Here is a 14,744-nt window from a genome sequence, read left to right as displayed (position 1 = left end):
CCGTGTTGACACGGGGTCAGACCGACACCAGCAAACACCAGAGAAAGGGCTGATAAAGAGAGAGGCCGAGGGCAGGGGGAGGAGGTGCAGGGCTGTACGAAAACTCAGGGTTTGAGAATGTATGTTCCCGAGAGGTGAGAGAGCCGGGGGGAGGAGTTGTGAGAGAGTGGAGAAAGAGGGGTAGTGGAGAATGAGGCAAGGTTGGATGAGGTCGAAGAGGGAGAAATGGGTGACTGGGGACGGAAAGGGGGAGCCGGGAGAAAGGGGGCAGGGTCACATGTAGGAGAATGCGTATAGAGAGTTGGAAAACAGCGGGAGATTTTTCAAAGGGAATTAGTGGTGAGAGGGGGAAAGCCGAGGGCGAGCTGATGGGGTAAAGAAAGAGAGAGAGAGAGAGAGACATAGATGGGCCGAAGAGTATGAGAGGAAGGAGAGAGAGTGCTACAGAGAGGAAGAAGCGATGCAGGGCAGGGACGTTGGAGGGAGATAGAAAGAGATTGGAGGGAGAATGTAGTGGAAGAAGGGGATTAGTGAAGGATGCACTGACTGAAGAAGGAGTGAAAGGCGGAGGGTTATGTGTCACTCATGCAGAGTCTCTATGGTCCGGGAGAATTGTATCCCCTCCACCCAACCTCCCCCGGCCCTCACCCGCGGTTGGTTACGGGTTTGATCGTCAGACACCAGCCCCCACCCCCACCCCCACCCCCGCCACTCTTCTGCTCATCGCCGGGGATTCAGACCCTCTGTGCGCGAGAAACCACAGCCCCAGGGTAAACAGCCAACACCCACCGAAGTAAGCGAGCCCAGTCCCTCCGAGTGAAATAAACAACTCCTTTGAGTCTCTCTCTCAAATCTACACCAAATTTACAACAGAAGAAGTTGCGAAAAAACAAACTGCCCTTTTTCGGTCAATGTAGTGCTTATCAAAGAAACTGGACATGCAGCTGTTGAGGTTTACAGGAAACCAACGCACGCTGATCCGTATCTGCGTCTTCACTCTCGTCTCCAATTCGAAAACAAGTTGGGGGTTAGCAGCTTTTCAGAGAAGTGTGGAAAGCGTGCGGCTACACGAACGGGGCCTTTATCAGACCACTATCTCCTATGAATGTATCTCACACGCTTCAAATTCGTAACTCTCTCTCTCTCACTCTCACCCTCCCTCAGCCTTTCCATCTCACCCCACCCTCAATGAGCCTTCACAGTCTGTCTCCGCTTCCTCTCATCCTCACTCTCTTCTCGTCCCACTCTGTCCCGCTCACACTGAGCTTTCACCTCACGGAAATGTGACTGGGAAACCTCCAGGAAATGCGCCGCCCGCTGCACTGCGGGGGTCGGTTACATTCTTCGCAGTAAGTAAGGGCGGAGGCGAAAGGAGAATGAGAGGGGGGCTTTGGAAATGGGGGTGGTAGTGAGGTTGGCGATGCGCTGGAGCGGCTGTGTGCGTCTGTGTGTGTGTGTTTGTGTGTGTGTGTGTGTGTGTGTGTGTGTGTGTGTGTGTGTGTGTGTGTGTGTGTAAGAGAGAGAGAGAGAGAGGGGAGAGAGAGAAAGTGAGAGATTAACAGATTAAGGTGAGTGGATAAAGGGAGGGAGAGACAGAGAAAGGAACACACACACACACACACACACACACACACACACACAACAAACACCCATGGAGTCAGAAACATTGAAATAGAGAACAGCTCCTTCCAACCGTCCCATCACACACTCCCGGGATCAGACACAGAGTGAAGCTCCTTCCAACCGTCCCATCACACACTCCCGGGGTCAGACACAGAATGAATCTCCCTCCATACTGTCCCATCACACACTCTCGGGGTCAGACACAGAATGAATCTCCCTCCATACTGTCCCATCACACACTCCTGGGATCAGACAGAGAGTGAATCTTCCTCCACACCGTCCCATCACACACTCCTGGGATCAGACAGAGAGTGAATCTTCCTCCACACCGTCCCATCACACACTCCCGGGGTCAGACACAGAGTGAATCTCCCTCCACCCCTTCCCATCACACACTCTCGGGGTCAGACACAGAGTGAATCTCCCTCCGCACCGTCCCATCACACACTCCCGGGGTCAGGCACAGAGTGAATCTCCCTCCATACTGTCCCATCACACACTCTCGGGGTCAGACACAGAATGAATCTCCCTCCATACTGTCCCATCACACACTCCTGGGATCAGACAGAGAGTGAATCTTCCTCCACACCGTCCCATCACACACTCCTGGGATCAGACAGAGAGTGAATCTTCCTCCACACCGTCCCATCACACACTCCAGGGGTCAGACACAGAGTGAATCTCCCTCCACCCCTTCCCATCACACACTCTCGGGGTCAGACACAGAGTGAATCTTCCTCCACACCATCCCATCACACACTCCCGGGGTCAGACACAGAATGAATCTCCCTCCATACTGTCCCATCACACACTCCTGGGATCAGACAGAGAGTGAATCTTCCTCCACACCGTCCCATCACACACTCCCGGGGTCAGACACAGAATGAATCTCCCTCCATACTGTCCCATCACACACTCCTGGGATCAGACAGAGAGTGAATCTTCCTCCACACCGTCCCATCACACACTCCCGGGGTCAGACACAGAATGAATCTCCCTCCATACTGTCCCATCACACACTCCTGGGATCAGACAGAGAGTGAATCTTCCTCCACACCGTCCCATCACACACTCCCGGGGTCAGACACAGAGTGAATCTCCCTCCACCCCTTCCCATCACACACTCTCGGGGTCAGACACAGAGTGAATCTCCCTCCGCACCGTCCCATCACACACTCCCGGGGTCAGGCACAGAGTGAATCTCCCTCCATACTGTCCCATCACACACTCTCGGGGTCAGACACAGATTGAATCTCCCTCCATACTGTCCCATCACACACTCCTGGGATCAGACAGAGAGTGAATCTTCCTCCACACCGTCCCATCACACACTCCTGGGATCAGACAGAGAGTGAATCTTCCTCCACACCGTCCCATCACACACTCCCGGGGTCAGACACAGAGTGAATCTCCCTCCACACCGTCCCATCACACACTCCCGGGGTCAGACACAGAATGAATCTCCCTCCATACTGTCCCATCACACACTCTCGGGGTCAGACACAGAATGAATCTCCCTCCATACTGTCCCATCACACACTCCTGGGATCAGACAGAGAGTGAATCTTCCTCCACACCGTCCCATCACACACTCCCGGGGTCAGACACAGAATGAATCTCCCTCCATATTGTCACATCACACACTCCTGGGATCAGACACAGAGTGAATCTCCCTCCACCCCTTCCCATCACACACTCTCGGGGTCAGACACAGAGTGAATCTCCCTCCGCACCGTCCCATCACACACTCCCGGGGTCAGGCACAGAGTGAATCTCCCTCCACACCGTCCTATCACACAGTCCTGGGATCAGACACAGAGTGAGTCTCCCTCCACCCCTTCCCATCACACACTCTCGGGGTCAGACACAGAGTGAATCTCCCTCCGCACCGTCCCATCACACACTCCGGGGGTCAGACACAGAATGAATCTCCCTCCATACTGTCCCATCACACACTCCTGGGATCAGACAGAGAGTGAATCTTCCTCCACACCGTCCCATCACACACTCCCGGGGTCAGACACAGAGTGAATCTCCCTCCACCCCTTCCCATCACACACTCTCGGGGTCAGACACAGAGTGAATCTTCCTCCACACCGTCGCATCACACACTCCCGGGGTCAGACACAGAATGAATCTCCCTCCATACTGTCCCATCACACACTCCTGGGATCAGACAGAGAGTGAATCTTCCTCCACACCGTCCCATCAGACACTCCCGGGGTCAGACACAGAATGAATCTCCCTCCATACTGTCCCATCACACACTCCTGGGATCAGACAGAGAGTGAATCTTCCTCCACACCGTCCCATCACACACTCCCGGGGTCAGACACAGAATGAATCTCCCTCCATACTGTCCCATCACACACTCCTGGGATCAGACAGAGAGTGAATCTTCCTCCACACCGTCCCATCACACACTCCCGGGGTCAGACACAGAGTGAATCTCCCTCCACCCCTTCCCATCACACACTCTCGGGGTCAGACACAGAGTGAATCTCCCTCCGCACCGTCCCATCACACACTCCCGGGGTCAGACACAGAGTGAATCTCCCTCCATACTGTCCCATCACACACTCTCGGGGTCAGACACAGAATGAATCTCCCTCCATACTGTCCCATCACACACTCCTGGGATCAGACAGAGAGTGAATCTTCCTCCACACCGTCCCATCACACACTCCTGGGATCAGACAGAGAGTGAATCTTCCTCCACACCGTCCCATCACACACTCCCGGGGTCAGACACAGAGTGAATCTCCCTCCACACCGTCCCATCACACACTCCCGAGGTCAGACACAGAATGAATCTCCCTCCATACTGTCCCATCACACACTCTCGGGGTCAGACACAGAATGAATCTCCCTCCATACTGTCCCATCACACACTCCTGGGATCAGACAGAGAGTGAATGTTCCTCCACACCGTCCCATCACACACTCCCGGGGTCAGACACAGAATGAATCTCCCTCCATACTGTCCCATCACACACTCCTGGGATCAGACACAGAGTGAATCTCCCTCCACCCCTTCCCATCACACACTCTCGGGGTCAGACACAGAGTGAATCTCCCTCCGCACCGTCCCATCACACACTCCCGGGGTCAGGCACAGAGTGAATCTCCCTCCACACCGTCCTATCACACAGTCCTGGGATCAGACACAGAGTGAGTCTCCCTCCACCCCTTCCCATCACACACTCTCGGGGTCAGACACAGAGTGAATCTCCCTCCGCACCGTCCCATCACACACTCCGGGGGTCAGACACAGAATGAATCTCCCTCCATACTGTCCCATCACACACTCCTGGGATCAGACAGAGAGTGAATCTTCCTCCACACCGACCCAGCACACTCTCCCGGGGTCTGACACAGACTGAAGCTCCCTTCACAGAATCGAAACACAAACCCCCGGGATCAGACACAGAGTGAAGCTCCCTCCGCACTGTCCCATCACAGACTCCCGGGAAAAGACACAGAGTGAAACTCCCTCAGCACCTTCCCATCACACACTTCTGGGGTCAGACACAGAGTGAAGCTCCTTTTCACCCCGTACCATCACACACTCCCGGGATCAGACAGAGGGTGACACTCCCTCCTCACGGTCTCATTACACACTCCCGCCGTCACACACAGATCGAATCTCGCTTCACACCGTCCCATCTCACACTGCCAGGATCAGATACAGAGTGAAGCTCCCTCCACACCAACCAATCGCCCACTCGCGGGGTTAAACACGGAGTGACGTTTACTCCGCACCATCCCATCACACTCTCCCCTAGTCAGGTAGAGAATAAAACGACATCCACACCGTCCCATGACACACTCCCGGGTCAGAAACAGTATTAAGCTCCGTCCACACCGTCCCATGACACACTCCCGTGGTGAGAGACAGAAGGATGCTCCATCCAGGCCGTCTCATCACAAACTCCCGTGGTCAGACACAGAGTCAAGATCCTTCCACACCGTCCACTCACAGACTCTTCGGTCAGACACAGAATAAAGACCCTCCATATCGTCCAATTACACTCTCCAGGGGTCAGACACAGAGTGAAGCTCCCCCACACCGTTCCATCCCACACTCCCGGGGTCAGACACAGAGTGAAGCTCTCTCCGCACCGTCCCATCACACACTGCCGTTGTCAGACACAGAGTGATGCTCCCTCCGCACCGTTGCATCACACACTCCCTGGGTCAGACACAGAGTGAATCTCCCTACACACTGCCGGGGTCAGACACAGAGTGAATCTCCCTCCGCACCGTCCCATCACACACTACCGGGGTCTGACACAGAGTGAATCTCCCCCACACCGTTCCATCACACACTCCCGTTATCAGACACAGAGTGAATCTCCCCCCACACCGTCCCATCACACACTCCCGTTGTCAGACACAGAGTGAATCTCCCTCCACACCGTCCCATCACACACTCCCGTTGTCAGACACAGAGTGATGCTCCCTCCGCACCGTCCCATCACACACTCCCGTTATCAGACACAGAGTGAATCTCCCTCCACACCGTCCCGTCACACACTCCCGGGGTCTGACACAGGGCGAAGCTCTCTCCACACCGTCCCATCACACACTCCCGTTGTCAGACACAGAGTGATGCTCCCTCCGCACCGTTGCATCACACACTCCCGGGGTCTGACACAGACTGAAGCTCCCTTCACAGAATCGAAACACAAACCCCCGGGATCAGACACAGAGTGAAGCTCCCTCCGCACTGTCCCATCACAGACTCCCGGGAAAAGACACAGAGTGAAACTCCCTCAGCACCTTCCCATCACACACTTCTGGGGTCAGACACAGAGTGCAGTTCCCTCCACGCCGTCCCGGATTCGGACTCAGAATGAACTCATCTCCACAGAGTTTCATGACACATACTCGTGGTCAGACATAAAGTGCAGCTCTCTCCACACAGACCCATATCACACACCCTTTGTCAGGCACAGAGTGAATCTCCCTCCAAAACGTCCCATGACGCACTCTCGGGGTCAGATACAGAGTGAAGCTCCCTCCACATCTACTAATCGCACAGACGCGGGGTTAAACACCATCCCAACACACTCTCCCCTAGTCAGACACAGAATAATACGACCTCCACAACGTCCCATCACACACTCCCGGGTCAGAAACATTACTAAGCTCCGTCCAGACTGTCCCATGACACACTCCCGTGGTCAGAGACAGAAGGAAGCTCCATCCACACCGTCTCATTATACACTCCCGGGGACAGTCACAGATTGAAGCTCCCTGCACACGATCATATCACAAATTCTCGTGGTCAGATACAGAGTAAAAATCCTTCCACACCGTCTACTGACAGACTCGTCGGTCAGACACAGAGTGAAGCTCCCTCCACACCGTCCCATCACATACTCCCGGGCCCAGACATGGAGTGAAGCTTCCTCCACAGCATCTTGTCCCTCACACCCGAGGTCAAACACAAGGTGACTCTCCCTCCACAGCATCCCATTACACACTCCAGGGACAGACACATAGTGAAGCTCCCCTCCATACCGTCCCGACACTCACACCCGAGATCAGACACAGGGTGAAGCTCCCTCCGCACCGTCCATTCGCACACTCCAGGAGTCAGGCAGAGAGTAACGTTCCCTCCGCACCGACCATTTGTACAGTCAAGAGGTCAGACACAGAGTAAAGCTACATCAACACCGTCCCATCACACACCCCCGGGGTCAGACACAAAGTAAATCTACATCAACACCGTCCCATCACACACCCCCGGGGTCAGACACAGACTGAATCTCCCTCCACACCGTCCCATCACACACCCCCGGGGTCAGGCACAGAGTAAAGCTACATCAACACCGTCCCATCACACACCCCCGGGGTCAGACACAGAGTGAATCTCCTTCCACACCGTCCCATCACACACTCCGGGGGTCAGACACAAAGTGAGTCTCCCTGCACACCGTCCCATCACACATCCCCGGGGTCAGACACAAAGTAAAGCTACATCAACACCGTCCCATCACACACCCCCGGGGTCAGACACAGAGTGAAACTCCCTCCCTCTGTCTCTCTGCACCACTCACGTCGGGAAGCAGTCCATGAGTCCATTTTCGTGAAAGTTACAGTCAAGTAAGTCTTGCTGTCGTCCATCCTGTCGAGGATTCTCTGCGTTCTGAGCTCAGAAAAGGGAAACAACCGTTGTCAGAGGAAGCCGGCGTTGATACGGGGTCAGTCCGACACCAGCCAGCAAACACCAGATGAAGGGCTGATAAAGAGAGAGGCCGAGAACAGGGGAAGCAAGTGCAGGGCTGGACGAAGACTGAGGGTTTGAGAATGTATGTTGTCGAGAGGTGAGAGATGTGGGGGGAGGAGTTGTGAGAGAGGGGAGAAAGAGGTGTAGTGGAGAATGAAGGAAGATTGGAGGAGGTCGGAGAGGGAGAAATGGGTGACTGGGGACAGAAAGGGGGAGCAGGGAGAAAGGGAGCAGGGTCACATGTAGGAGAATGCTTATAGAGAGTTGGAAAACAGCGGGAGATTTTTGAAAGGGAATTAGTGGTGAGAGGGGGAAAGCCGAGAGCGAGCTGATGGGGTAAGAGAAAGAGAGAGAGAGAGAGGGACATAGATGGGGCGAAGAGTATGAGAGGAAGGAGAGAGAGTGCTACAGAGAGGGAGAAGGGATGCAGGGCAGGGACGTTGGAGGGAGATACAGAGATTGGAGGGAGAATGTAGTGGAAGAAGGGGATTAGTGAGGGAATGAATGAGTGGAGAAGGAGTGAAAGACGGACGGATATGTGTCACTTATGCAGAGTCTGGGAGAATTGTATCCCCTCCACCCAACCTCCCCCAGCCCCTACCCGCGGTTGGTTCCGGGTTTGATCGTCGGACACATCCCCCCCACCCCCGCCACTGCTCTGCTCATCGCCGGGGATTCAGACCCTCTGTGCGCGAGAAACCACAGCCCCAGGGTAAACAGCCAACACCCACCGAAGTAAGCGAGCCCAGTCCCTCGGAGTGAAATAAACAACTCCTTTGAGTCCCTCTCTCAAATCTACACCGAATTTACAACAGAAGAAGTTGCGAAAAACAAACTGCCCTTTTTCGGTCAATGTAATGCTTATCAAAGAAACTGGACATGCAGCTGTTGAGGTTTACAGGAAACCAACGCACGCTGATCGGTATCTGCGTCTTCACTCTCGTCTCCAATTCGAAAACAAGTTGCGGGTTATCAGCTTTTCAGAGAAGCGTGGAAAGCGTGCGGCTACACGAACGGGGCCTTTATCAGATCACTATCTCCTATGAATGTCACTCACACGCTTCAAATTCGCAGCCCTCTCTCTCTCACCCTCCCTAACCGTTTCTATCTCACCCCCACCCTCAATGAGCCTTCACTTTCTGTCTCCGCACCCTCTCGACCCCACACTCTTCTCGTCCCACTCTGTCCTGCTCACCCTGAGATTTCACCTCACGGAAATATGACTGGGACGTTTCCAGTAAAGGACCCGTCCGCTGGACTGCCGGGATCGGTTACATGCTCCGCTGTAAGTAAGGGCGGAGGGGAAAGGAGAAGCGGGGGCTTTGGAAATGGGAGTGGTAGTGAGTTTGGCAAAGTGCTGGAGAGGCTGTGTGTGTGTGTGAGTGTGTGTGTGTGTGTGTGTGTGTGTGTGCATCTCTGTGTATCTGTGTCTGAGTGTGCCTGTGTGCGTGTTTGTGTGTGTGTGTGTGTGTGTGTGTGTGTGTGTGTGTGTGTGTGTGTGTGTGCGTCTGTGTCTGTGTATGTGTGTGTGTGAGAGAGAGAGAGAGAGAGAGCGGAGAGAAGGAAAAGGAGAGATTAACAATTTAAGGTGAGTGGATAAAGGGAGTGAGAGGCAGAGAAAGGAACACACACACACACACACACACACACACAAACACACACACACCAAACACCCACGGAGTCAGAAACATTGAAACAAAGAGCAGCTCCTTCCAACCGTCCGATCACACACTCCTGGGGTCAGTCACAGTCACAGAGTGAATCTCTCGCCTTACCGTCCCATCACACACTCCCGGGGTCAGACACAGAGTGAATCTCCCTCCTCACCAACCTATCACACACTGCCGGGGTCAGACACACTGTGAATCTCCCGCCTCCCCGTCCCATCACACACTGCCGGGGTCAGACACAGAGTGAATCTCCCTCCACACCGCCCCATCACACAAACCCGAGTTCAGACACAGAATGAATCTCCCTCCACACCGTCCAATCACTCACTCTCGGGATCAAATACAGAGTGAATCTCCCTCCACTCGGATCCATCGCACACTCCCGGGGTCAGACACAGGCTGAATCTCCCACCTCACCGTCCCATTAAACACCCCCGGGGTCAGACACAGAGTGAATCTCCCTCCACACCGTCCCATCACACACTCCCAAGGTCCGAAACACAGTGAATCTCCCTCCACACCGTCTAATCACACACTCCCGGGGTAAGAGACAGAGATAATCTCCCTCCACACCGTTTCATCACACACTCCCAGTGTCAAAGACACAGTGAATCTCCTTCCTCACCGGCCCATCACACACTCCCGGGGTCAGACACAAAGTGAATCTCCCTCCACACCGTCCCATCACACACTCCCGGGGTCAGACACAAAGTGAATCTCCGTCCGCACCGTCCCATCACACACTCCCGGGGTCAGACACAGAGTGAATCTCCCTCCACACCGTCCCATCACACACTCTCAGGATTAGACACGGTGTGAAATTCCCTCCACAGCGTCCAATCACACACTCCCAAGGTCAGACACACAGTGAATCTCCCTCCACACCGTCCCATCACACAATCCCGTGGTCAGACACAGAACGAATCTCCCTCCACACCGTCCCATCACACACACCCGGGGTCAGACACAGAGTGAATCTCCCTCCACAGCGTCCCATCACACACTCCCGAGGTCAGACACAGAGTGAATCACCCTCCACACCTTCCCATCACAGACGCCTGGGGTCAAACACAGAGTGAATCTCCCTTCACACCGTCCAATCACACACTCTCTGGGTCAGACACACAGTGATTCTCCCTCCTCACCGTCCCATCGCACACTCCCAGGGTCAGACGCTGACTGAATCGCCCTCCACACCGCCCCGTCACACTCTCCCGGGGTCAGACACAGAGTCGATCTCCCTCCACACTGTCCGATCACACACTCCCGGGGTCAGACACAGAGTGAATCTCCCTCCACACCGTTCCATCACACACCCCCGCGGTCAGACACAGAGAGAATCTCCCTCCACACCGTCTAATCACACACTCCCGGGGTCAGACACAGAGTGAAGCTCCCTCCCACAGTCCCATAACATACTCCCTAGGTCATACAGAGATTGAAGCACTCTCCACAACGGCCCATGACTCACTCTCAGGGACAGACATATAGTGAATCTCCCTCCACACCGTCCCATCACACACTCCCGGGGTCAGACACAGAGTGAATCTCCCTCCTCACCGTCTTATCACACACTCCCAGGGTCAGACACACAGTGATTCTCCATCCACACCGTCCCATCACACACTCCCGTGGTCAGACACAGGGTGAATCTCCCTCCACACCGTCCCATCACTCAATCCCGGGCTCAGACACAGAGTGAATCTTCCTCCTCACCGTCCCATCACACACTCCCGGGGTCAGACACAGAGTGAATCTCCCTCCTCATCGTCCCATCACACACTCCCGGGGTCAAACACAGAGTGAATATCCCTCCACACTGTCCCATCACACACAGTCCCTGAGTCAGACACAAAGTGACGCTCCTTCCTCGGTATCCCATTACACGCACCCTGCTTGAGACATAGAGTGCAGTTCCCTCTGCACCATCCCATCACACTCTCCAGAGGTCAGACACAGACTGAAACTTCCTCCACACTGTCCCATGACACACTATGTGTTAAGAAACAGACGGATCTCAGTCTCTGTCCACTGAGCCGCTCGCCAGTCAGCAGCTGCTCAGAACCGAGAGATCAATATCCGATTGTAGGGAGGAGTTGTAACACCAGACATCAACTCTTCTCACAATTCCACGTGGAGCGAGGGGGAATGACGGAGACGATGTGGCTGTATGGCTGAGGTGGGACGCGGGGAATGGGTATCGGGGAGGGAGGGGGTGACGGAGAAGGGGAAAGCGGTATATGTTGAAGCGGTTGAAGGAGACGGAGAGTGCTGCAGGTGAGGGATACAGTGACGTAAGTGGGGACAGCTGCAGCGGCAGGTGGAGTGTCCGAGGACATCTTCGACCCCTCTGTGTTGCAGTCGGAATTCCCCACCTGTTTCAAAAGGGTGAAAATCTCACCAGTGCCTGAGAAGAGTACGGTGAGCTGCCTCAACAACAAATGCCCAGTGACCCTCACAGCTACTGTGATTAAGTGGTTTGAGAGGCTGGTCATACCCGCAGTCAAGTCCTGCTGCAGCAAGGTCGTGGAGCAGCTGCAATTTTCCGAACGTCACAAAAGGACTGCAGCTAATGCAATCTCATTTCCTCTACCCTGGCCCTGCACCATCTGGGCAATACAACGCCAATGTCAGGCTGCTGCTGACTGACAAAAGCTCGGCGTTCAGCAGAATCATCCCCTCATTTCTAATCCTCAAGCTCCAGGTGTTGGGCCTGTGTACCTCCCTCTGTCACTGGATGATGGACATCCTCATCGGAAACCTCAGTCACTGCAGATCGGCAGTGACGTCACCGATCTACAGGTCGGGTTGAGGAAGCAGCGAGGCTACAGAGGGTTCAGGGAGATTGAGCGAATGGGCAAAGAACCGGCGGGTGTTTCACAGTGCCGGGATGTGTATGGTCATGTACTTTGGTACAAGAAATAAAGGCGTAGGCTAATATATAAATGGAGAGGAAATTCAAACATCTGAGGCGCAAAGGGAATTGGGAGACCTCATGCAGGATGAGCTAAAGTTTAATTTACAGGTGGCGTCGGTGGCGAGGAGGGTAAATACGATGTCAGCATTCTTGTCAGGAGGATTAGAATATGAAAGCAAGAATGTAGCGTTGACACTTTAGAAAGCTCTGGTTAGGCTTCACTTGGAGTACTGTGAGCGGTTCTGGTTCCCTCATCTACCCCGGCCAGATGTGCTTGCATTGGGAAGGGTTGAAACGAGGTACACGAAAATGATTCCGGGATTTGACATGTTTGACAAATCTTATCGAAATTTTTGAGGAGATTACTTGGAAAAGTGAGGATGGGAAATGGGAAGATGTTGTCTATATGGACTTCAGTTAGGCCTTTGACAAGGATCCACACGGACGGCCTGGTACATTTATAGGTACCAATGACATAGTTAGGAAAAGGAAAGAGGTCCTGAAAGGAGAATATAGGGAGTTAGGAAGGGAGTTGAGAGAAGGAACGCAAAGGTAGGAATCTCGGGATTACTTCCTGTGCCACGTGACAGTGAGAGTAGGAATGAAATGAGGTGGAGGATAAATGCGGGGCTGAGAGATTGGAACAGGCGGCAGGGATTCAACTTTATGGATCATTGGGACCTATTTTGGTGCAGGCGTGACCTGTACAAAAAGGACGGGTTGCACTTGAATCCCAGGGGGGCAATATCCAGGCGGGGAGATTTGCGAAAGGCAACTGATGAAACTCTGAACTGGAATGGATGGTGGGTAGAAATCAAATTAAAGAGACTATGAGAGAGCAGATTAGTTCACACATAGAGAAAGCTAGTAGACAGTGCCTGAGGGTGGATACACAGGGGACAGAGAATGACATCACACAGAGAGAAGATGTAGGAAAGAAGGAAGAAAAAGATAACAAAGGTTAATAAATGCTCCTTTAGGAATAAACAGAGAGTAATAGGTGGAGACTTTCTTAAATGCATCTATTTTAATGATAGGAGCATTGTAAGGAAGGTGGATGAGCTCAGAGCATGGGTTGATACCTGAAAATATGATGTTGTAGCTATTAGTGAAACATGGTTGCAGGAGGGGTGTGATTGACAACTAACTATTCCTGGATTTTATTGCTTCAGGTGTGATAGAATCGGAGGGGCAAGAGGCGGAGGTGTTGCATTGCTTGTGAGAGAAAATATAACAGCGGTGCTTTGGCGGGACAGATTGGAGGACTCGTCTAGGGAGGCTATTTGGGTGGAATTGAAGAAATGGAAAGGTGCTTTGACGCTTATAGGGGTGTATGATAGACCAACTAATGGGGAGCGAGAATTGGAGGAGCAAATTTGTAAGGAGATGGCAGATAATGTAGCAAGCACAGGCTTGTGATTGTGAGAGATCTTAATATTCCACACATAGACAGGGAAGTCCATTCTGTAAAAGGGCTGGATGGTTTGGAGTTCGTAAAATGTGTGCAAGATAATTTTCTGCTGCAATATATAGAGGTACCAACTAGAGAAGGGGCAGTGTTGGATCTCCTGTTAGGGAATGAGATAGGGCAGGTGACGAAAGTATGTATTGGGAGCACTTCGGGTACAGTGATCACAACGCTATCAGTTTCAATATAATTATGGATAAGGACAGGACTGGACCCAGGGATGAGATTTATGCTTGGAGAAAGGCTAACTTTGAGGAGATCCGAAAGGATTCAGAAGGAGTCTATTGGGACAATTTGTTTTATGGGAAGAATGGAATAAATAAATGGATGTCATTTAAAGGTGAAATTTTGAGTGTACAGAATCTTTATGTCCCTGTTAGGTTGAAAGGAAAGGCTAAAAGTATGAGAGAGCCATGGTTTTCAAGGGATATTTGAAACTCGGTTCGGAAAATGAGAGATATCTGCAATAAATATAGGCAGAATGGAGTAAATGAGGTGCTCCAGAAATATAAAGAATGTATAAAGAATCGTAAGACAGAAATGAGAAGAGCTAGAAGATGATATGAGTTTGCTTTGGCAAGCAAGGTGAAAATAAATCCAAAGGGTTTCTACCGTTATGTTAATAGCAAAAGGATAGTGAAAGATAAAATCAGTCCCGTAGAAAATCAGAGTGGACAGCTATGTGTGGAGCCAAAAGAGTTGGGGGGAGATTCTGAACAATTTAGTTTGTTCGGTATTCACAAAGGAGAATAATATTGAATTGGGTAAGATAAGGGGAAAAGGTAGGGATGTTACGGAAACTATGATGATTAAAGAACAGGAACTATAGGA

General features: G+C 52.6%; 2 protein-coding genes across 2 annotated transcripts in view; both read right to left on the bottom strand.

Annotated features, from left to right (window-relative positions):
- LOC140207418 (uncharacterized) overlaps positions 1 to 8,524 on the bottom strand; it is a 37,314-nt gene extending 28,790 nt beyond the window's left edge. The window contains exons 1-2 of the mRNA XM_072275944.1: positions 8,460 to 8,524; positions 7,689 to 7,777 (exon numbers count right to left, since the gene is read on the bottom strand). Of these exons, the coding sequence (XP_072132045.1) occupies positions 7,689 to 7,777; positions 8,460 to 8,524 (154 nt within the window). The remainder of the gene's footprint in view (positions 1 to 7,688; positions 7,778 to 8,459) is intronic.
- The window catches only part of LOC140207265 (uncharacterized), a 225,897-nt gene that overhangs the window by 126,090 nt on the left and 85,063 nt on the right, over positions 1 to 14,744 (bottom strand). The window lies entirely within an intron of this gene.

Source organism: Mobula birostris, chromosome 13, assembly GCF_030028105.1.
Source record: "Mobula birostris isolate sMobBir1 chromosome 13, sMobBir1.hap1, whole genome shotgun sequence".
Lineage (NCBI taxonomy): Eukaryota > Metazoa > Chordata > Chondrichthyes > Myliobatiformes > Myliobatidae > Mobula > Mobula birostris.
The sequence above is the reverse complement of the archived record's forward strand: the minus strand, read 5'-3'. Positions and strand labels throughout refer to the sequence as shown.